Source organism: Sceloporus occidentalis, unplaced genomic scaffold, assembly GCF_023333645.1.
Source record: "Sceloporus occidentalis isolate IW3139 unplaced genomic scaffold, rSceOcc1.0.p SCAF_7, whole genome shotgun sequence".
NCBI classification, from domain to species: Eukaryota; Metazoa; Chordata; class Lepidosauria; order Squamata; family Phrynosomatidae; genus Sceloporus; species Sceloporus occidentalis.
This window is the reverse complement of record NW_028316987.1, coordinates 95,390,823-95,412,023: the sequence shown is the minus strand read 5'-3', so window position 1 is coordinate 95,412,023 and position 21,201 is coordinate 95,390,823. Positions and strand designations below refer to the sequence as shown.

The 21,201-nt window shown below is 44.7% G+C and overlaps 3 protein-coding genes across 4 annotated transcripts in view; all 3 read right to left on the bottom strand.

The window, feature by feature from the left end:
- Positions 1–436: 436 nt before the first annotated feature.
- Positions 437–5,338, bottom strand: LOC149310151 (ribonuclease-like). Its single transcript, XM_089533796.1, has 2 exons — positions 5,276–5,338; positions 437–1,117 (listed from the first exon to the last, which is right to left on the bottom strand). The coding sequence occupies exons 1-2, from the start codon at positions 5,323–5,325 to the stop codon at positions 613–615; spliced, it is 555 nt and encodes a 184-aa protein (XP_089389922.1). The 5' UTR covers positions 5,326–5,338; the 3' UTR covers positions 437–612.
- Positions 3,747–10,570, bottom strand: LOC149310150 (cathelicidin-2-like). Its single transcript, XM_089533797.1, has 4 exons — positions 10,227–10,570; positions 8,228–8,335; positions 7,166–7,243; positions 3,747–5,470 (listed from the first exon to the last, which is right to left on the bottom strand). The coding sequence occupies exons 1-4, from the start codon at positions 10,419–10,421 to the stop codon at positions 5,330–5,332; spliced, it is 522 nt and encodes a 173-aa protein (XP_089389923.1). The 5' UTR covers positions 10,422–10,570; the 3' UTR covers positions 3,747–5,329.
- A 4,979-nt stretch (positions 10,571–15,549) lies between these two features.
- The window catches only part of KLHL18 (kelch like family member 18), a 37,772-nt gene continuing 32,120 nt past the window's right edge, over positions 15,550–21,201 (bottom strand). For both annotated transcript variants that reach the window (XM_089533793.1, XM_089533795.1), the window contains exon 10: positions 15,550–19,439. In XM_089533793.1, coding sequence (XP_089389919.1) covers positions 19,053–19,439 — 387 coding nt within the window. In that variant the 3' untranslated portion in view covers positions 15,550–19,052. The remainder of the gene's footprint in view (positions 19,440–21,201) is intronic.

Genomic DNA, 21,201 nt, shown 5'->3' with positions numbered 1-21,201 from the left:
GCTAGATGGCAAAGACTGAATCCTGCTTCAATATCTTCTCTGAGGAAGGTGGTTGGAAACAGGTCGCTTCTCTTGCACATATAAGCAATTTGATTTTAAGATTATTCTTGACATCTCTTGAGGCTTTTGCAATCAAACAAATCAAACAAGATTGAACTGTTCCTCCTTAACAGCAATTCTTCCCTTACCCAATTTCAGGATATCAAAAGTGCCGCTAAATATCCGCAAGCAGGCCTGGTTGTTGTTTTTTCTGAAGATGTGGCAAGTCTAGTATAAAAATATACTGTATATGCCATTTTGCCCTGATCCTCACCCCTCTCCTTCTTGCCCTAAAATAGCAAATTAATTTTTTTAAAGTAATGGAAGACCACAAGAGACTTGGAATGCTGCAAGACAAGATGTATTTGTTTCTCTTGCATACAGGTTGACAAAGATTAGCAAAGAAGTCCGGAGCTGGACTTTATGAAACAAGGGTTGCGATAGAAAGATTTTAATAATCACGGCTGCTTTTCTATTTTGTCAAAATCAAGGATCGGGGACGGAAGAAAGAAGCTACTAGGGAAGCAGCCATAGTGGAAGAGGCCATTCCAGCAGAGAGGAAAGCAGGCCAGTTTACTTTTTGCATGGCCATTTCTCATCTACAATGACTTTGCCTTCGTCGTAATGGACCGGGAACCCTTCGTCGCAAGCAATGACGATAAAGCGAGGCCTGTTGTCATGTGTGTACTTGCAAGGGGGACGGGTTGAGCCGCCTTTCAGGGTGCAAGTGGTGACACGGAATTTATTGCAGCTCCGGCGCTGGGTCCCATAGGGCTCCCCTTGATTCCCGCACACGGCTTTGATGTCTGTATCGGAGGCATGGATGAAGCTGTTCCTTTCCTTGCAGTTTGGACGGGTCAGCCCTCGTTTCTCCATCATCTTGTCGCAGTACGTTCCTCCGGTGTTTGTGTTGGAGTTATCCCGGTGTTGGTTCAGGAAATGAATGTATCTGGGCTTGATGTGAGGAGGCGGAGTGGCTGCTGCCAGCTCAGATACGGGTACCAAAGCTGCCAACATCGCCAAGGAAAGGAGGCCAGGCCCTTCAAAAAGCTTCATTATGGCAACCAACACCAGATACCTAAAGGAAGCGAAACAGACAGATGGATAAAATCATAGAACCATAGAATCGTAGAGTTGGAAGAGATGCAAGGGCCATCCAGTCCAACCCCATTCTGCCATGCAGGAACTCTCAGTCAAAGCATCCCTGGCAGATGGCCATCCAGCCTCTGTTTAAAGGCCTCCAAAGAAGAAGACTCCACCAACATTTCTGATGAAGGAGTGTGTTCCTCTGTCGAACAGCCCTTACTCTTAGGAGGTTCCTCCTAATACTGAGCTGGAATCTCTTTTCTTGGAGAAAAGAGTCTCTGGAGCAGCAGAAAACAAGCTTGCTCCCTCCTCAACATGACATCCCTTCAAATATTTAAACAGGTCTATCATATCACCTCTTAACCGTCTCTTCTCCAGCTAAACATACCCAGCTCCCTAAGTCGTTGCTCATAGGACATGGTTTCCAGACCCTTCACCATTTTAATCATCCTCCTTTGGACACATGGCTCCAATTTCTCAGCATCTGTTTTGAATTGTGGTGCCCAGAACTGGACACAGTATTCCAGGTGGGGGCTGACCAAGGCAGAATAGAGTGGCACTATTACTTCCCTTGATCTAGACACTATACTTCTATTGATGCAGCCTTGGATCGCATTGGCCTTTTTAGCTGCTGAATCCCACTGTTGACTCATGTTCAACTTGTGGTCTACTTGCACTCCTAGATTCCTTTCACACGTAAAAGTCTCCTTAAGCCAGATGTCCCCCATCCTGTATCTATGCTTTTCATTAGTGGGACTATTACTTCCCTCAGTTTGGAAATTATGTTTCTATTTATCCATACTTACTCCCAAAGCAGAGAAGACTCCTTTGGAAGATGCCCGAAGAAGGTCCAGCTGTGATGGGAGATGACTTACATGTTTCTCTCCAATGCATTTATATAGTGGTTTGTCAGACTCCTCCCAAGCTGCCTAAATTCTGACTGGCTCCTGGGATGGTTTCCTCTTTCTCCAGAAAAAAAATATAGATGTTAAAATGATGCAACAGGGCTGCTGTTTACGTGGCTCTTGGGAGGCAGCAGTTTTGGGGGTTTTGCCATATTTGTAGGACCAAGGATCCTTAAATATCCATGCTCCCTGTCTTTGGGAAATAACAGGCCAACATGGAGTTACTCCACTTGTTGGCCTGGTTTCCCTCTGCCTTTACTCTCCCAATGAGACAAGTAATGCACAATATACACACCACTGATTTTCTTCCTATCCACTTTCCTCACTGTCCAGATCTTTTCAGTAAATGGTGATGGGGAAGAATACAATGGATTGGACTATATTAACTTTAGTGCTCAGTTGCATATGGTGTCATATCTCAGACTGTTGTTGTTCCTTCCTCCTATCTTCACTCCTCCTTCTTCTAAGTCTACACCGGATCTTTGTATAAATGAGAGGTTTTCTCTTTGCAGCATCTTCCATCATTTGCTTTGTGCATCTGAGGAAATAGACTCAAGTCTGTGAAAGGTCATGCTACCACCTTCTTTCATTCAGTTAGTCTCAAAGGTGCTATGAAATCCCTTTAGATACTAATTTTCCAGACTAACAGGGCTATGTCTTTGAATGCCAATGCCTGGATGTGCTCATATTGGCAGTATGATAGCTGTTGTGATCTCCTCCTTGGAAATACCAGCTCTCAATAGGAGATAGTCCATCTTGTTCTTTTCCTCCTCTGTGAAAGAACTCATAAAAAGTCTGGATTTTTGCTGGGGACACTGAGGGCAGAACAGATAACCTCCAGCGTGATCCGAAATCTGCAGTCCGACCATTGCAAAGATTGGCATACGTCACAAAGTCACAGTCACAGTCACTGGGAGCAAAAACCTCTTTCCTCATTCCAGGAGGTGCTCTCCCTTGTTCTTCTACTCCAGGAAGAGTACCCACCATTTATGAGTAAAGCAAACTCACATAAAGTATAATGTTGAAAGGGTCACTGAGAGCAAAACCTTTAGTAGAAAAGAGCCAGCCTGGTGAATTTATGTCACATTGAGGAAGAGATATCGAGACCAGTAAAGTCAAACGCTTCTTAATCCAAATCAACTGACAGGGAGTAGAAAATACTCTAAAGGCACCAGGTTCCCCTCTGATCTTGGAAACTAAGCAGGGCCAGTCCTGGTTAGTCCTTGGATGGGAGACTGCCAATTAATAGCAGGTGCTGTGAGCCCTATTTCAGGGGAAGGAACTGGCAAAACCACCTCTGAGGATGCCTTGCCTAAGAAAACCCTGTGAAAGTCACAGGGTCACCATGAGTGACTCGAAGGCATGCACAACACACACAAACACACACGTGTGTGAGTCTTATAAAGTGACCTCTATGTGTAGAAGGTATATGAAACATAAACAAGTTTCATGTTTAGACATGGATCCCATCTCAGAGATATCTCCTTATGTATATGCAAATATTTCTGAAAAAATCCAAAATCCAAATGGCTTCTGATCCCGGGCATTTTGGATAAGAGAAACTCAACTTGTATTTCGATGTTCACTTTTTGCGTGTTTTTACCCATATTGTTCTTTTAAGTTGTGGACTGCTTTGAGTCCTGATTTTTGGGGGAAAAGGAGATACAACAACAACAACAACTAATAATAATAATAATAAGAAGAAGAAGCCGCCACTGGTGTCAAATAAGATTTATTTATTGGTGAGTAATGGGTGCAGCCTGTACCTTACAGCAGAGAACAGCTCACATGTCCTTTGGATGATAGGAGATGAAACTCCTCGCAGCTGGCAATGGGTTAGACTCCCTGGCAGTGCCAAGATGGAGCTTTCCTAGGCTGGTGGCATGCTCTCCCCATTGCCCTGGGGCAAGGCAAAGGGGTAGTTGCAACCAGAAAGCATGCACAGGGATACATCACTTAACAAGAAGCCATTGCACTCCTTTCTGCAAAAGCTTGGAATGTCCCCAAGCCCCTTTGTCTCCTTGTCCTCTGTCATGTGAACTAAAATATATCTGCATAGTAAAGATTTTACACAAAGGAGTTGGGGGAAGTAATAGTGCCACTCTATTCTGCTTTAGTCAGGCCTCACCTGGAATAATACTGTCTCCAGTTCTGGGCAACAGAATTCAAGAAGGGAAACTGGGACATGTCCAAAGGAGGGCCACCAAAACCATCCACTATGAGGAGAGACTTAGGAAGTTAGGTATATTTAACCTGGAGAAGAGAAAGTTAAAGGATGACATGATAGCCCTGTTTAAATATTGGAAGGGATGCCAATATTGAGGATGGAGCAATCTTGTTTTCTGCTGCTCCAGAGACTGGAATATGGAACAATGGATGGAAGCTACAGGAAAAGAGATTCCACCTCAACATTAGGAAGATCTTCCTGACGGTTAGAACTGCTGGATGGTGGAAGACTCTGCCTTGGAGAGCATTGGAGTCTCCTCCTTTGGATGTTTTTAAACAGAGGCTGGATAGCCATCTGTTGCAAGTGTTTGGATTGTGTCTTGGTTGGACCTGATGGCCCTTGAGGTCTCTTCCATCTCTATAATTCTAAGTAATGTTCTTTCAGTCTTGCTGATCAGACATAAGGACTTCTGGACAGGAAAAGTATAGTTTTGAAACATGTCCACCATTCAAGAAAGATATGGACAAGCTGGAAGGTGTCCAAAGGATGGTGTCCACAAGACAGTCAAAGATCTGGAAACCACCAAACCCTATGAGGAGTGGCTTAGTAGGCTGGGGATGTTTACCTTAGTTATTGTCCTGAACACTATTGGTAATAAAGGCCAAAGGAGACCCACTGAATCTTAAAATGGTGAGATAAGACTTGTGTGATTCTCATTGGTTCAATGAGCCTCCTCTACGTGGAGGACTCAGGCCATTCAAGGTGCTGAACCTCATTTGGAGATCCAGTTCAGCACCTTGGGTAGGCCTTTTAAAATTCAGTGTTAAAACTGGGAGCAGATGTAGCACCTCTTTGACCCCAGGTTAGAAATATACAAAATCTCACACACAAAAAAAGACCTCACAAACTCTGAGGGTCAGGTCAATATATGGTAATGACACATGGACAGCACCAATGAGCAATAATATGTTAACAATATAATGGGTTTGATAAGCCTACAATAAATGTTTGCACCTCACTAAGGGCTTTGCAGCAGCAGTCTTGCACAAAACTGAAAATAGACACACAAACATCTCACAATCTGAGAGAAAGGATCCTCCTTCTCCATTTGGTTGAGCAGAGTGCCATGTTGTTACTTTTCTGCAATGGCTTTCAGAGCTGCGGTAGAATAGGACGATGGGAAATAGTAGTCCGCTTGCGCTCGAGGGGCTGATGCCTCCATCATCTGGGGTTCAGGGCTGGATTTCGTCTTCCGTCCGCCAGAGTTTGCCCGCTAGGATTGAAAAGAACAGAAGATGATATGATGAGCAATAAACATATAGACAGAGCAAATTAAGTCTGAATGTTCCCTAGAAGTTAGTATCACTAAACAGAGGCTAGCCTTCTTTTGGACACACCATGAGACGGCATCTCATTGGAAAAGACAATAAAGCTTCATAAAATGGGAAGAAGTAGGAAAAGAGGGAGACTGCAACTGAGGAAAATGTGACTTTGCAATACTTAGAATCAGAAAATCCCAGGGTTGGAAGAGACCCCAAGGGCCATCCAGTCCAAGCCCATTCTGCCATGCAGGAACTCACAACGAAAGAACTCCTGACAGATGGCCATCATCTAGCCTCTCTTTCAAAACCTCCAAAGAAGGAGGCTCCACTGCTCTCTAAGGCAGCGTCTTCCACTGTTGAACATCTCTTACCATCAGGAAGGTCTTCCTAATATTGAGGAGGAGTCCCTTTTCCTGTAGTTTGAAGCTGACGTGTTCGTAACAGAACACAAAGGGATCTTGCAACGCCTTTGAGACTAAAGGTCTAGAAACTCATGCTACAAGTTCTTCCAGAGTCAGTCTCAGAGGTGCTGCAAGACCCTTTTGCATACTAATATCGCAGAACCACATGGCCAGGTCTCTGGGTCCTGTTCCTGACAGGGTTTCTTGGAGGCCTCTTCTTCATAGGGTTGCCATAGGTTGAAGCTGAGTTGATGTCATGGAGATCTGCTGGGAGTCTTTCAGGGTTTTCGGCAGAAGATGTAGTAATCATTTCACTTCTGGCTGCAGGGACACAGCCAAACACCTCCTCTCCAGCCTTGCTCTCCACCAGCCATGGATTGGCTATGAGAAGGAGCTCCAAGGTACATATAGAAGGAGTGTTAAATGCCCATGCGCAATGCAGTTCTGCATGTGCAACTAGTACACCTTGCTGTGCATGGCAGGATTACAACCTGAGACTATTAAACAGTTTGAAATCCCATCTCTCTCTCCCACACGTCAATCCATACACAACAGTCCTGTGAGGCTGGCTGCCGTTCGCTCCATTTTAAAAAAGGGGGCAACTGAGGCTGCATTTTAGTAACTCTTCAAAGGCCACTGAAATAAGCTGATGGTGTTTGGGATTGGACCTAAAATCCCCAAACACTGTGCCACCTTTACACCATATAATTGTGTAATTTAAATTGTGTAATTTTAAAAAGCCTTTAATTTAAAGAGACCGTTAATTTAAACAGTTTAAACAAGGCTTTTAAGACCTTGCAGGCTTGGTTTTATTGGGGGGGGGGGGTTGAGGGAGTTTGTTTTAGATTATTATTTTTAACTTTGTATGTTTTAAATTTTATATTTGTAAATTTTTAATTTCCCCCCAATTTTAATTGTACGATTCTAATTGCTGTTTTAATGTGTTTTATGTATATTGTTAGCTGCTCTGTGTCCCACTTTGGGAGAAAGGCAGGATAAAAATAAAATTAATTAAACAAATAAACCAATGATATTGCAAGGGCATAACCTTGGCCTGAGTCATGCAGCAAGCAGCATGGCAGAAATGCAACAAGCGCAATATTCCCAGGTGTGCCGACATATTCCTGGGGGCAGCACCCCTTGGATTTCTTCCTCCTCCATAGCTACACAAAGCTCATATTCTTGCCAGGCAGAGTAGAAACAAAACCCATGGCTCTGCTGGTTTAGCTGTCAAAAGGGTCTCACCCGGCATTTCACGGAGGTCAAGGGGGAATCTTGCATGAAGTTGAGGATGGAGACTTCAGCAGAGCAATCCTTTATCGCCTGAGGAAGAGAAGAATCGAGATGGGGTCAAATGCCTGTCGTCCCAGATGGGGAACTGCCACCTCTTCAAAAACATTTTGGGTTGCAACTTCCATAATTAATGTCATAGACTCATAGAATGCTAGAGGGAAGAGACCCCAGGCCAAGGGCCATCCAGTCCAACTCCATTCTGCCATGCAGGAAGTCACAAGCAAAGCCCTCCCTGCGACAGATGGCCCTCCAGCCTCTGCTTAAAAACCTCCAAAGAAGGAGACTCCCACCACTCTCCAAGGCAGCATCTTCCACAGTTGAACAGCTCTTACCATCAGGAAGCTTCTCCTTATGTTTTGGTGGAATCTCTTTTCCTGGAGCTTGCATCCATTGTTCCAGGTCCTATTCTCTGGAGCAGCAGAAAACAAGCTTGCTCCCTCCTCAACATGGCATTCCTTCAAATACTTAAACAGGGCTATCATATCACCCCTTAACCTTCTCTTCTCCAGGCTAAATTACATGACTTTATCTCCCTAAGTCTTTCCTCATAGGGCATGGTTTCCAGGCCGTTCACCATTTTGGTTGCCCTCCTCTGGACATGCTTCATCTTGTCAACATCCATCTTGAACTGGGGTGCAAAACTGGACACAGTGTTATTCCAGGTGGAGTCTGACCAAAGCAGAATAAAGTGGCACTATTACTTCCCCTCTAGACACTATATTGATGCAGCCTAGCATCGCATTGGCCTTTTTAGCTGCTGCATCACACTGTTGGCTCATATTCAGCTTGTGGTCTGCTAGGATTCCTAGATCACTAGATGTCATTCAACTCAATTCAAGTCATTTCAGGAAGCATGGCAAAAGTAGCTGCATTGGCCATTTAACCAATGCAAAGCAAAATCCACCAGTGATACCTTTATTGGCCAAGCAAAATGCACAATATACTCTTGTATACAAGTCAGTTCAGTTCAATGAATGAGGAAGCACACACAAGCGACCCTCCTCTGTCACTTACCCCCTTTGGCTTGTATTTGCAGTCTCCCATCCTGTAGCTGGATGTTTTCTGACAAAGGGTTTCTTTGACGGTGAAGTTCATGCTGAAATGAACCCCCCAGCCGAATCTCTTTGGACGGGGGGCAAAAAGGGAGAGGATTATTATATGCATGGTGCTTTAATACCTAAAGATGGTTGCGCATACATTGGCAAACTCAAGGTTGGACCTCTGCATTGCACTCTACTTTTTTTGGACTACATCCCCCAGCATGGCCAGTGGCTGTGGGATTCTGGGAGCTGTAGTCCAAAAAAGGTAACGTTTTCAAACTTTGATAGTGCTTTATAATGCAACAGGTAGCAGAGAAGATGCTTCTAAGGCATTTAAATTTTAAAAATGCTGCCCTCCTCTGCAATGGTTGGAGATACAGTGAAAAAAGGGGAAAGTATTTAGAATGTGTTAAAAGTCAGTAAACAAATCTACTGCGAAAAAACTAGAGAAGATATTCTGGTTGATGCATAGGATGAACTAAATGGAAAGCCTTTTCCCCTAACTGTGCCCCAGGCTGGCCTTTGCCAGGATCTTCTGGCAGGTTTTTAGCAGCATAGCATAGCAAGTGTGACCTGACTAGCAGCATTTGGCAGCCGAGGAAGACAGAAGTGTCATCCTTCCCAGAACACACTCAAGAAGAGATTAACAGTGTTTCAAGCCTCATACTTTTAGCTAAAAACCAGCATTATTAACAGTGTCGTTAAAAAGCAACACCTGAAAGTCTGACTGTGTCACTAGGAAAGACCGATGCTTGTTTTTATTTATATTTTGGTTTAGTGGTTTGCGTGTCGAACTAGGACTCTGGAGACCAGGGTTCGATTCATACCTTGGCCATGAAACCCACTGGGGCAAAAAGTCACACTCTCTCAGCCTCAGAGGAAGGCAATGGCAAACCTCCTCTGAACAAATCTTGCCAAGAAAACCCTCTGATAGGGTTGCCTTTGGGTCGCTGTTAAGCCAGAAACAACTTGAAGGCACACAACAACAACAACAACAATAACAACAACAACAACAACAACAGACAGAGAGACAGACGGACGGACAGACATAACAGCATGCGCTTGGTGGACCCAAAAGGGAAATTATTTCAGCTAAAGAATTTGGATTGTAAAAGACTGAAAAACTGCTGGAATGCCAAAAGTAACCAAACCATTTCAAGTTTGCAGATCACCACTGAGCTGTGGATGATGGGGGTTGTAATCCAATGGGCCTGGAAAGTGCCAATGTTGGGTAAAACCAGACTAACACTTTTATAAACTTTTAAAATTAATGTGTTATAATTGGCAGTGTTCATTGTTGATTTGTTGTTGTTGTTCCCTGCCTCGATCCAAGAGGAGAGGCAGGTAAGAAATAATTAATAAATAATAATAATAATAATAATCATCTTTGTTGTAAGATGATTTATGGATCATTGAGAACAAGTTCAACTTGGTGAAATAACTTCTTCCCAATGATTGGGTTGCCCATTCTGTGGTAGTAATAATAATAATAATAATAATTTTATAAGAACAAATTTGTGGATCATTGGGAATAAGTTCGACTTGGTCAATCAAGTTGTTCCCAGCTTAAATTGCCAACTGTGTAACAACAACAACAACAATAACAATAACAACAACAACAACACTCTTGTTATGAGAACCAATTTGTGGATCATTGGGAACAGGATCAGCTTGGTTAAACAAGTTCTTCCCAATGATTGGTTGCCCACTGTATAGTAAGAATAATAAATTGAAGTTGAACTTGTTCTCAATGATCCACAAGTTTGTTCTTAGAGAAGCATCAGTCTGAATCTGTAAACACAGGTTGGAAAAATAAGGTAATTTTGGGACTACAATGACTAGACTCCTGGTGTCTAGGGGTTTGTGGGAAAAGCGGTCTGGTCTCTGGCTGTAAGGATATTCCTTAAAGCAGCTCCTCAAGGCCTCATCCTACCTCCGTCTCAAACCCAAATCTCACTATTTAATATATTTACCGTTTTGTGGGTGTTTCTGAGCTTCAGCAGCCTAAAAACGTCTGGGACTCCGGTTCCTTCGTTGTAGTCCTCCACTGCCATCCTGGCTGCTTCGAGAGGGGTCAACATTGAAGCAACATCCAACACTGGAGAAGATGCCCCAGAGACCCCAAAAGCCGCAACCAACAACATTGTGCCCACCAGAAACCGACCCATCGCTAACTCCCTCAAACAAGCAAAACTCCGTCGTAGATTTTTCTTGCAGCTGGAGAGAAAAGCAGCTGAAATGAAAATCTTCTGGAACGTGCGCAACTTGGCAAAGCCCACATCCTCTTAAAACAACACTCCGTCTGCTGGGAGAACCACACTTGAGAGTGATCCAAGAAAAAGGTGCCTTACGCCCTGAATCCCAAACTGCTTGGAAAGGAATAATTTGCACAGCTGGATCAACAGGGCAGCAAAAGCATTTTAAAATAAATACATGGCAATATTTCCAAATTCTTGGCGATAAAAGATCAGGGGAGTAAATTTTGGTGTTTTCTCCTCCCATTCTGTATACTCCAGTATAGGAGGTTTTCAGCGGATCTCATGCAGAGCGGTACACAAAAGTGTAGGGGAAATTTTGTGATCTTGCCAAATGCTACATCTCCCCAGCTATTTTGCAAATGGGACAGACTTTTTAACCGCATCAACACTGTGACAGCACATTCCTACCCACATCTATTTTGCATTTTTATTTGCAACTGAATCTGAGTATTCTGAAATTTAGAGACAACTAGTTTTGGGGATGACAACTCTGGGAGTGCTGGGAGTTGTCACTCCAAAAGAGTGACTTTCCCAAACTCTGGCTATTTGCACATGCAAACCCTATGGGAGCCTGAATACTGTAGTGGTTTGAACAGTGGATTTGCGCTCCAAGGGACCAGGGTTCGAGTCCCTGCACAGCAGCAGAAACCCTCTGGGTGACAAGTCACACTATTCCCAACCTGAGAGGAAGGCAATGGCCAGCATCTCTGAACAAATCTTGCCAAGAAAGCCCTGGGAGAGGAGCGCAAGGAGCCAGAGTTAACTTGGAGGCACAGAGCAACAACAAACCCAGTGGGTTAGCAAACCTTAAAGAAAGAACGGCCCTGATATATTTTAGTTCACAAAGCTGGGGAAAAGAAAGAAATGGTGATGTTCATTAGGTCCAGACTATTTGAGGGACTGCATCTCCCCATAATTGTGTCAATTGTTTTGTTTTGTTTTAATGTGTTTTTATATTGTGAGCCACCTTCTTCTGCTCATAATCTTCTTTCGCCCTCCCCTAACAAATTTTCTGTGTTTCCTCCTGCTTCTTTGGATGAACTCTCTTCACTTCTGAATTCTGCCAAACCTGCAACCTGTCCTCTTGTTCCAATTCCTACTCCTCTTCTAATCTCTATAGCTCCCTCCTTTCTGCCCTCGCTTCTCCATGTCTTCAATCTCTCTCTCTCTACAGGCTCCTTCCCTTCGGACTTCAAACATGCTCTCATTTCCCCAATTCTGAAAAAACCTTCTCTCGACTCCTCCTCTTTGTCTAGCTATCGTCCGATTTCTCTTCTTCCCTTTCTTTCTAAGGTTCTGGAACGGGTTGTCTATTCGCGCTGTCTTGAGTTTCTTGAAGCCAATTCCATCCTCGATCCCTTTCAGTCTGGTTTCCGCCCAAGGCATTCTACAGAGACAGCTCTCACTAAGATCTCGAATGACCTTTTACAGGCCAAGGCTAATGGCCTTTACTCTGTTCTCATCCTTCTTGATCTGTCTGCAGCCTTTGACACTGTTGATCACTGCCTTCTAGTTGACATACTCTCTGACCTTGGGTTCTCAGACTCTGTTCTCGACTGGTTTCGATCTTATTTGTCTGGCAGATCCTTTGCAGTGGTTGCAGGTGGTCAGACTTCATCCTCTGTTCCCTTATCTGTTGGAGTTCCCCAGGGCTCTGTTCTGGGTCCCCTTCTGTTCTCTCTCTATACACTGTCCTTAGGAAAACTCATTAGCTCTTTTGGCTTTTCCTACCATCTGTATGCCGATGACACCCAGCTGTATCTTTCCGCCCCTGACCTTTCTCCAAGGCTTGATAAGCAAGTCTCGTCTTGTCTCACAGCTGTCTCACAGTGGATGCGCTATCGGCGTTTGAAGCTCAACATGTCCGAGACGGAGCTTCTTGTCTTTCCTCCTAAGTCCGCCCTTCAACACTCCTTTTCTGTCTCTGTGGACAACATTTCTATTCAACCAGTCCAGCAAGCCCAGTCTTGGTTTTATCTTTGACTCTTCTCTGTCATGTATCCCTCAGATCCAGATCACAGCCAAGGCTTGTAGATTCTTTTTATACAATATTGCCAAAATTCGACCATATCTCTCTGCCTCTACTGCCAAGATCCTGGTCCATGCCCTAGTGATCTCACGACTTGATTACTGTAACATCCTCCTGGCTGGGCTTCCTCTTTCTCACCTCCGTCCTTTAATCTCTGTCCAGCATTCAGCTGCACGCATTATCACTTCCACCCACCGCTCTGACCACATCTCTCCTATGTTGGCATCCCTTCACTGGCTCCCACTCCCTTTCCGCATTCAGTACAAGCTCCTGCTGTCGACGTTCAAAGCCCTCCATGGGCTGGCCCCTCCTTACTTATCAGACCTTCTTTCTCCTCACCTTCCCACCAGGGCCCTCCGTTCTGGTAGTCAGGGTGGGCTGTCCCAGCCCAGGATTTCCTCTGCCCCATCTCGGATTCGCCTGTTTTCACTCGCTGCCCCTCACTCCTGGAACCTTCTTCCTCCGTGAGACACAAGGGCCCTGATCACTTCTTTAACCAGCTTCAAACGGAGTTGAAGACTATCCTGTTCAGAGAAGCTTTCCCAGGCATTGCATAATTGTCGCTTGCTATTTGATGTTCTTTTGGTGCCTGTTTTCTCGAACCATTTCCTGTATTGCTATGTACTTTATATGTATTATCGTACTAGAGAGGCAGGCTAGCTCCAACAGGCCTCCCTGGAAGAAGATTAACCATCCATTATGAAGCCAAGCCCTCCCTCCAGTCCATCTGCCTTGGTCCAGGCCTCGGAGGTAGAGAGGAACTGCTGGACCTCCTCCCCTTCCCCTCCATCACTAGCCTCTCCTTTTTGCGTCATGTCTTTCTAGATTGTAAGCCTGAGGGCAGGGAACCTTCCAATTAAAAAGATTGTATGTACAGCGCTGTGTAAATTTACAGCGCTTTATAAATAAAGGTTAATAATAATAATAACCTTTGGTCCCTTTTGGGAGAAAGGCAGCATAGAAGTAATAGATGGAACAAGACTCATGAGAGGAATGGAAATCATTGGCTCCCCCAGTTTTGGCTGCACTGCAACTCTTAGCATTCCTCACGCTCGTTGTGGCTTTAAGGGAGTTGCAATCCAACATCTGGAAGGCTGCAGGGCTCCCATCCCTGGAGGAGGTCTTTTCACCTTGAGTTAGGTTTGTTGGTAACTGCCTTTGAGTAGATTTTGACCCACAGCAACGCCGTGGATGAGACACCTCCAAGACCCCATCCTCAATGGCTCTGCAGGGCCACAGCCTCTGTGACTGGTGTCTGGTATACAGTCTACCTTTTTTCTCCTATCCTCCAACTTATCCATCCATCCATCCATCCATCCATCCATCCATCCACAGCTCTGCTCAGGCTTTGCTGCCAGTGGCCTTCCTAATTGAATCTATCCATTCTTCCTTCTTTGTTCTACCTTTGTTGTTCTGGAAGCTGCCTCAGGTCCCATCCTGAGAGAAAGTTGGCATATAAACTAAACAATCATCCTGGCCTCTAGGGAGAGTTTGGGCTTAATCTCTCCTAGGTCCCATGGTTGGTTTTTCTGGCCGTCCACAGTATCCTCAGCACTCTTCTCCAGCATCACATCTCAATTTTAACAAATCCAATCAAAGATCCACCAGTGATACCTTTATTGGCCAACCAAAATGCAATAAGTATACTGCACATTTTGGTTGGCCAATAAAGAGATCACTGACGGATTTTTGTTTGGAGTTGATTTTCTGTCAGCTTTCTTAATTCAGTGAAGGGCCAGAAACCTGTAAGGTTTACATCTCCAGGAAATAAAACTGAGCAATTATCACAAGATTCATATTCACCAAAGGGTTGTTATTACATTACTATGTAGGGGAGCCACCAAAGTGACTATTGAGCATTTGGATCACTGCACAATGAGATACTGGCTAGAGAATGCCAATGTGTATTGGTAGCACCTGATGTCAGCATACCCTGCGTTATATTTGGGGTCTCCATATTTTCATGCCTGGAGCCAAGCATGTTTGAGAAGCCACAATGACTTTTGGAATACATATAGGGAGATTTCCCACAAGAAAAGGACTGTAGACACAGGGCATGTGTAAGACCCAGGGAAGGCTGCAATGAAAGCTGAATGGGTTTGCTGACTGCTCTATCCTTCCCCCAGGCTTCCTGCATTCGCTCTTACACTGCAGACAAAAGAGGTTTCATTAAACCAAGGCTAGGAAGCCATTATCTCCTACCTACCTACACCTTTGTGTTCCCAGCCAACTTTCTGAACAGATATCCTGGGGTTATCCTAATCTAATTGCTGTTACTCTAAAGTTAAAGCCATCAACCAGTCTGTAATCCCATTGTTGACCCCTGAGACCTTCAGGTCTGTGTTACATTGCTAGCAATTGTCCAGCACAACCCTTGAGGCTAGCATCTCAGGTATAAATATCAGTCTCAAATCTAGTCCTGAGTGTGCATAGGGAGTACTCCTTGCTAACTTTGACTGCATCCAGACTGGAGAAATAACCTGGTTTGGCACTGCTGTCACTGCTCTGGCTCAAGGCTATGGAATTCTGGGAGTTGGAGTTTGTTGTGGGGGCCTTCCTTCCTTAAGCTCTGCTCTGGGCCCACAACAAACTCCAGCTCCCAGAATTCCATAGCCTTGAGCAACATAGAGTTAAAGCGGTGCCAAACCAGGTTATTTCTCCAGTCTGGATGCAGCCAGTCTCTTTCAAACTTTGTCTGAGTCAAATCCCATTTTCTATGGTCTGTTCTTCAGACATGTAAATTTCACCCCCTTTACAACCATCAATCCCCACTATCCCATTTCCATACCTCTATTTCAGTTAGCTCTACATGATGCGTCTGTTTGAATTACTATCATGTGAGTCTCTGATTTCACAATAAACCCTTTCTTTTTTCATTAAACCCCAATTTATCCCACATTAGTACTGGTACACAGAGGAATAGAGTTTGTTTGGCTTGATGCTGCAAACACATGCCTGAGACATACTGGTGAAGAAACCATGTGCACTTGAAATCCAGATACACCCATATTATGCATTAACTTTATACACAGATCCGCTATCTATATATACATATATATGTATCTGTAAACATATAAGACATCCACATGTACAAACCCAAGGGAAACCCTACAGCAACAAGGAGGCTCAAATGCGACCCACCGTAGTAAAAAAAAAAATGACATTTTGAAGAGCACAAATACATTTTACTTGCTATGGAACCGGATGGCGGCATTTTGTTCCAGCATGTACGCTCCACGTGAAAATGTTTGCCGTTGGATAAGGACATCAGTTTTTTATGACACTTAGACTTTTACACTGGCAGTGATAAGAATGGTTTTGGCTCATATGCCACACAGGGCGGCTTCCAAACATTTTTTTTTCTGCGTTTACACAATAGATTTTAATACATATTCATACCCAGGGTTATGGAAGAACTAGCCTTTGGATGCAATAGCCCTGTAGTTCTGCACATTCTCCGTGGTTCGTGTGAACACGGCCAGGGAGGGAACAGGCTGGGAAAAACATCTGGAGATAACGTACATTCACAGGAAGGATAGAAAAAAATTACTGACCAGCTGAGAAATAAATTTCAAGTTAAATATATTTGGAACAAGGAGAAGAGCTGTCTTGCCACCTCCTGCTCTTTATCCTCTGCCTCAAGCTTCCACCAACCAACACAGGAACAGACAAGACTTTTACGTACATTATTTACATGAATCCAAGTTGCTGGCCATTTGCACTTGCGTGGAGAGGCGTACCAGCATGGTCTGAAACTCTTCTCAATGCTGGTACCTGGTCATTATTTGTGGTTGCACCTGGAGGTTCAACGCCTCTTGTTTTGTAGTGTGAAAACCCATACTGCTGAGCTTGTCAAAAGAGGCACAGAATAGGCTGCGGGAATACCAAGTGCATTCAGCCAATGTACAACATCCATTCACAACCTCCCTCATTGGCAGATATGGGAAACTATTGGACATTAGGCGGCATTACTAGCCCCCCAGAGGACCTTGGAAGCCATCCCCAAATTTCATTTCTTTTTGCCCACAAATGCACCCTCAAACATCCTCTGCCATGTTTCTGGCCCTCCAAAAGAGGTTTGTGCCAACAAGTGACACAAGGCCTTGCTTGACCTTTTTGTATTCTTCATCTCTGTTTTGATGTTTTGAGCATTTAGGGTCAAAAACAATGGGGAGGCTTGGAGGTCACATGTGGCTGGCAGGTCGCACTTTCCTCACCTTTACTTTACGGCAAACCTTGCACTTCTCTATATCACTTCTACTGGGAACCAGATTATGGCATTACATGCCTTTGAAAGCCAACCCCCCCCTCCTTCCCCACTCAAAACTGCTCTGGAGATAGTTGATGCTCTAAATAGTGATGACAAGATGGTGCTCAGGTATGTTTCATGACAAATGCCTGCCCATGCTCAAAGGTGCACACTGTACATGGTAATCATACTTCCTAGAGTTAGACAAGCACTTCCATGAGCCATGAACCCATTGTGAAGAAGGGATAGAGTCCATCTATCCCTCTAACTCAGAAGCAGGGAAATATCTCAGAAACATGGAAACAGCCATTGTGAGGAAAGAGTCCATCTATCTCCCTCAACTCAGAAGCAGGAAAATAGCCCTTCTAAGGTGAAAAGAAAGAGGGGCAGATCCAAATAATTCACCTGGCCCTTTTGATCTTTCCCTCCAAAAAGGGAGTGGCAGGTTTTCAGGTAGTGAAGTACTAAAGAATATGGAGGCCACTGACTCTGCACTGTGTCCCTCTTCAGTGGTCAATGCCCCCATCCCTAACATTTGGCTTTGATGCTGTCACTTTTGAGGAATGCAGCAACCCTTTTTTCAATTTGACATCCAGCTATGGGGAAAATCTCATGAACCCAGGCAAAGGGAGCAGCAGAAGCTCAGTCCTGTGAGCAAGTAGGATGTCAAACTGAAAAACAAGCTGACACGACATTGAGAAAACACAGAGCAATATTTATTTTGCTTTTAAACTGGAAACGGCTACCAAGAAGTGATTGATCCTGGTCTGGGGAAAAAAACCCCAAAACTTAACACGCTTATGCATTCATTCTTGGGACTCTGCAGCAAATGCATGTGAGAACATACGCATGCATGCTCAAGATGGCCCAGGCTTTGGGCCATTTCATATATCTTTATATATCCATGACCAGTCTCTCTTGACTGTGTAATTTCCCAGAAGCAAGAAAACATCCATTTCATGGCAGCTGTCAAAACAGGCTCAAAAAGTCACAGCACACAAAAGCCATGATGTGAAGATCATTCATATTCCACCAGCAAAAATTGCACCAGCACACTTTCTTCCTAACACTTCACCAAAATATGAGATAACCTTTTCTTTAAGGGTGTTCATGCCCAAGGATAATCTCAAAATAATTATTTTTTCCTTCCAAAATTCTACCCTGCTTCTTCCTCCATTGCAAATATGGTTGTAACATGCAGGCATTAAAACGACAGATATTTTGGTTTCAGTCAACATTGCACCACCAGCCAACACAGGAATTAGAGAGGCCATGAGGATAGCCAACCATAGTCTACTGTGTTGCCAGGAAAGTAATAGGAAATGACCTCGAAGCCAAATTCTGGGTCACCTCCTGCTAGGAAAAAAAGAATGCTCCTGGTCTAAAGTGGCTCAGGAGAACAGGCTGGCGATAACCAGGTAAACTCTTGCTATTCCAATGATATACAGGTGTACATTCATGGTCAGGTAGAGGAAGGGCCATGGTGCGCTTTTTAAAGCCTTTTGTTTTCTTCTCATGAACTGGACATTACCAGGGCAAAAAAAACCGTCTTGTTTGTGTGGGAAGGGCATTAGACATGTGCTGAATACACACACACACACACACACCAATTTCCTTGCCTCCATAGTGTTTACATGGCTGAGGAGAAGCAAACTCCCTCTCTTCAGCTTTAAAAGGAATGGCAATAGAATATTACCTTCTCTCTCATACCTTGGGGGGTGGGATGCCTGTGACCCTCTAGATGTTACTGGAGTGCAACTCCAGCATGACCCACCAGCGGCTATGATGACTAGGGCTGCTGGGACTCCCAGTCTGACAGCATCTGGAGGTTTCCACGATTCCCACGTCTGCTTCATACCACACACCTCACTGTTCTAACAAAGCCAGCACAAACCTGTTGACACAATCACAAACAGACCAAGGGTAGTAGCATCAGGAAGGGCAAGAGCGGGAATGACCAAAGGAGGCTGGAAGCCTGGCAGAGCATGGAGAAAGAGGGAGGCAGCCTTCATTCACGTAGCCTGAACTGTCAAACTTGTGGAACCAACATCACAGTGACGTGATTCCACTGAGTGAGACGTTTTGTGCGTTTTTCGAATGGACAACGTTCCAAGCACCTTGAAATGCGATGTACCTCTCTTGGTAGAATGGATGTCTTGCTCTGTCAGCTGTCCCTTCATGAACAATGGGCTCTCTCTTGCCCCTGGCAGTTATGGCTTGCATGCACTGCGTACCATATGCCACCCTGTCTTGCCTCGCCAGGTCACATTGCCAGGAGAGGTATACATCCCACCCCAACCCCTCCCTCGTGGCACACCATGGGGGCCATGAACGTCCAGCGGTTGGTTTCGGGGTCGTACATTTCTACAGAGCTCAGGTTGGACTGTCCATCGTAGCCCCCTACGGCATACAAACGGCCACAGTTCGCAACAAGGGAGACGCGACTGCGCCGGGTATTCATGGGCACAATCAGGTACCACTGGTCTGCCATGGAATTGTACACCTCGGCGATGCTGAGGAAGCCTGAACCATCATAACCGCCACAGACGAACATCTTGCTGCCGAGGGAGGCTGCTCCGTGCCGGCAGCGCTTGTTGAGCATGCTGGCCACAGAATGCCATGAAGCCGTGTGGTGATTGTAGTATTCTACCTGCAGAGAAAGAGGAGGAAGCCAGAAGAGGACATGAAAGCAGGGAAAATGGGAGAGATCAAGTAGGAATGGGAACAGACTTGCAAACCTCCTAGAACCATCTATCCTTAGGGAACCTTTGAGCTTCTTAAAAAGCTGCCAAGACCTACACACACTGAACAAGGAACTGCACCCAGCCAAATCCTTCTGGAAAAGGTAGATGTACCGTATATACTCAACTATAAGTCGAGAAATGTATGCCCCAAAATGGACTCCAAAATCAAGGATCGACTTATGGAAGGGTCAATAGGTTACTACAGCTGATAAAGTTCATTTAAAAAGTGCCCACCTTCCTCTGTAGCCAAGTAAACAGTACCCATTTGAGTCCCGGTGCTGGCAGCCTCTCCTCTCTCCACGAGTGTGTATGTGTGTGTGTGATCCTTCAGCCCTCCCTTGCAGCTGGAGTTAACAAGCAGCTACTGAGGGAAGGGAGAAGGATGCAGAGAGAGGGAGCATGCCCAGGCTTGGACCCCGTTTTGCAAACCATGGGTCTGGAAATGCTGGGGTTAAAGGCAAGCCTGGGGTCCTCCTTTTTCCCTCCAAGCCATGGGTCTGGAAATGCTGGGGTTAAAGGCAAAGCTGGGGTCCTTCTTTCCCCCCCTGCAAGCCATGGGTCAGGAAATGCTGGGGTTAAAGGCAAGGCTGGTGTCTTCTTCTTTTTTTCTGCAAGCCTTGAGTCTGGAAATGCTAATGCCAAGAGAGGTATGTGTGTGTGTGTATGTATGCACCCAGACTTGTTTCCCTATGCTGATACAGTAACCCTTGTGAGAGGTTCAGAGAGAGAGAGATGTAGAGCGGGAAGTGGTGCTTTGTTTCCCCCTTTAGATCTTTTGTAACATGCCCTCGACTTATCCACGGGTCATATCAAAATCCATGATTTTGGCCTCAAAAACTGCCCTCGACTTATACATGAGGTCGACTTATACATGAGTATATACAGTTATATATTTTCTGGCTTTTGGATTGGGATTTTTAAAAATTGATCAGCATTACTACCCACACAGTTCTTTTTGTGAAGAAAGAACAAAATAAATATTTACTTGATTTTATGTACAGTGGTACCCCGGGATACGAATGCGCCGCCTTACGAAATTCCCGGGTTACGAAAAAAAATTATTTAAAAAAACTGTTCCGCGTTACGAAAGTTTTTTCGGGTTACGAAAAAACTTTTGGTGCTTTTCGGCGCGATTTCACACCAAATCGCGGCTTTTCCCCATTAGCGCCTATGGCAATTCGGCTTGCGAAAGTCTTCCGGGTTACGAAAAGGGCAGCGGAACGAATTAATTTCGTAACCCGGGGGACCACTGTATTTAATTTATATGGCACCCAAAGTGGCTTACACCATACTCTAAAGTAGTGTTTCCCAACTTTGGTTCTCCAGATGTTTTGTACTTCAGCTCCCAAACTTCCTGACTGCACTAACCAGTTAAAAGCTGAAGGCCTGTTTAAATAAGAAGTTCTTTGCCTAACAGAAAAAAGAGAGCAGCGAGAGAGAGCCAACTAAGCTTCTCTTGTCAGATAATTCCATAGCCTGGGAGTAGCCTTTGGAAGGGCTCTCTTCCAAGTCCTCACCTGTGATTGTGGTGGGACCAAGAGAAAGCCTTTCCCCAAAAATCTTAAAATGCGGGTAGGCTTCTATAGGGAGATACAGTCGATCTGATAGTCTGGACGAGCTTTGTAGGTCATAACCAGCACTTTGAAATAAACAACAGAGGAAATGCAA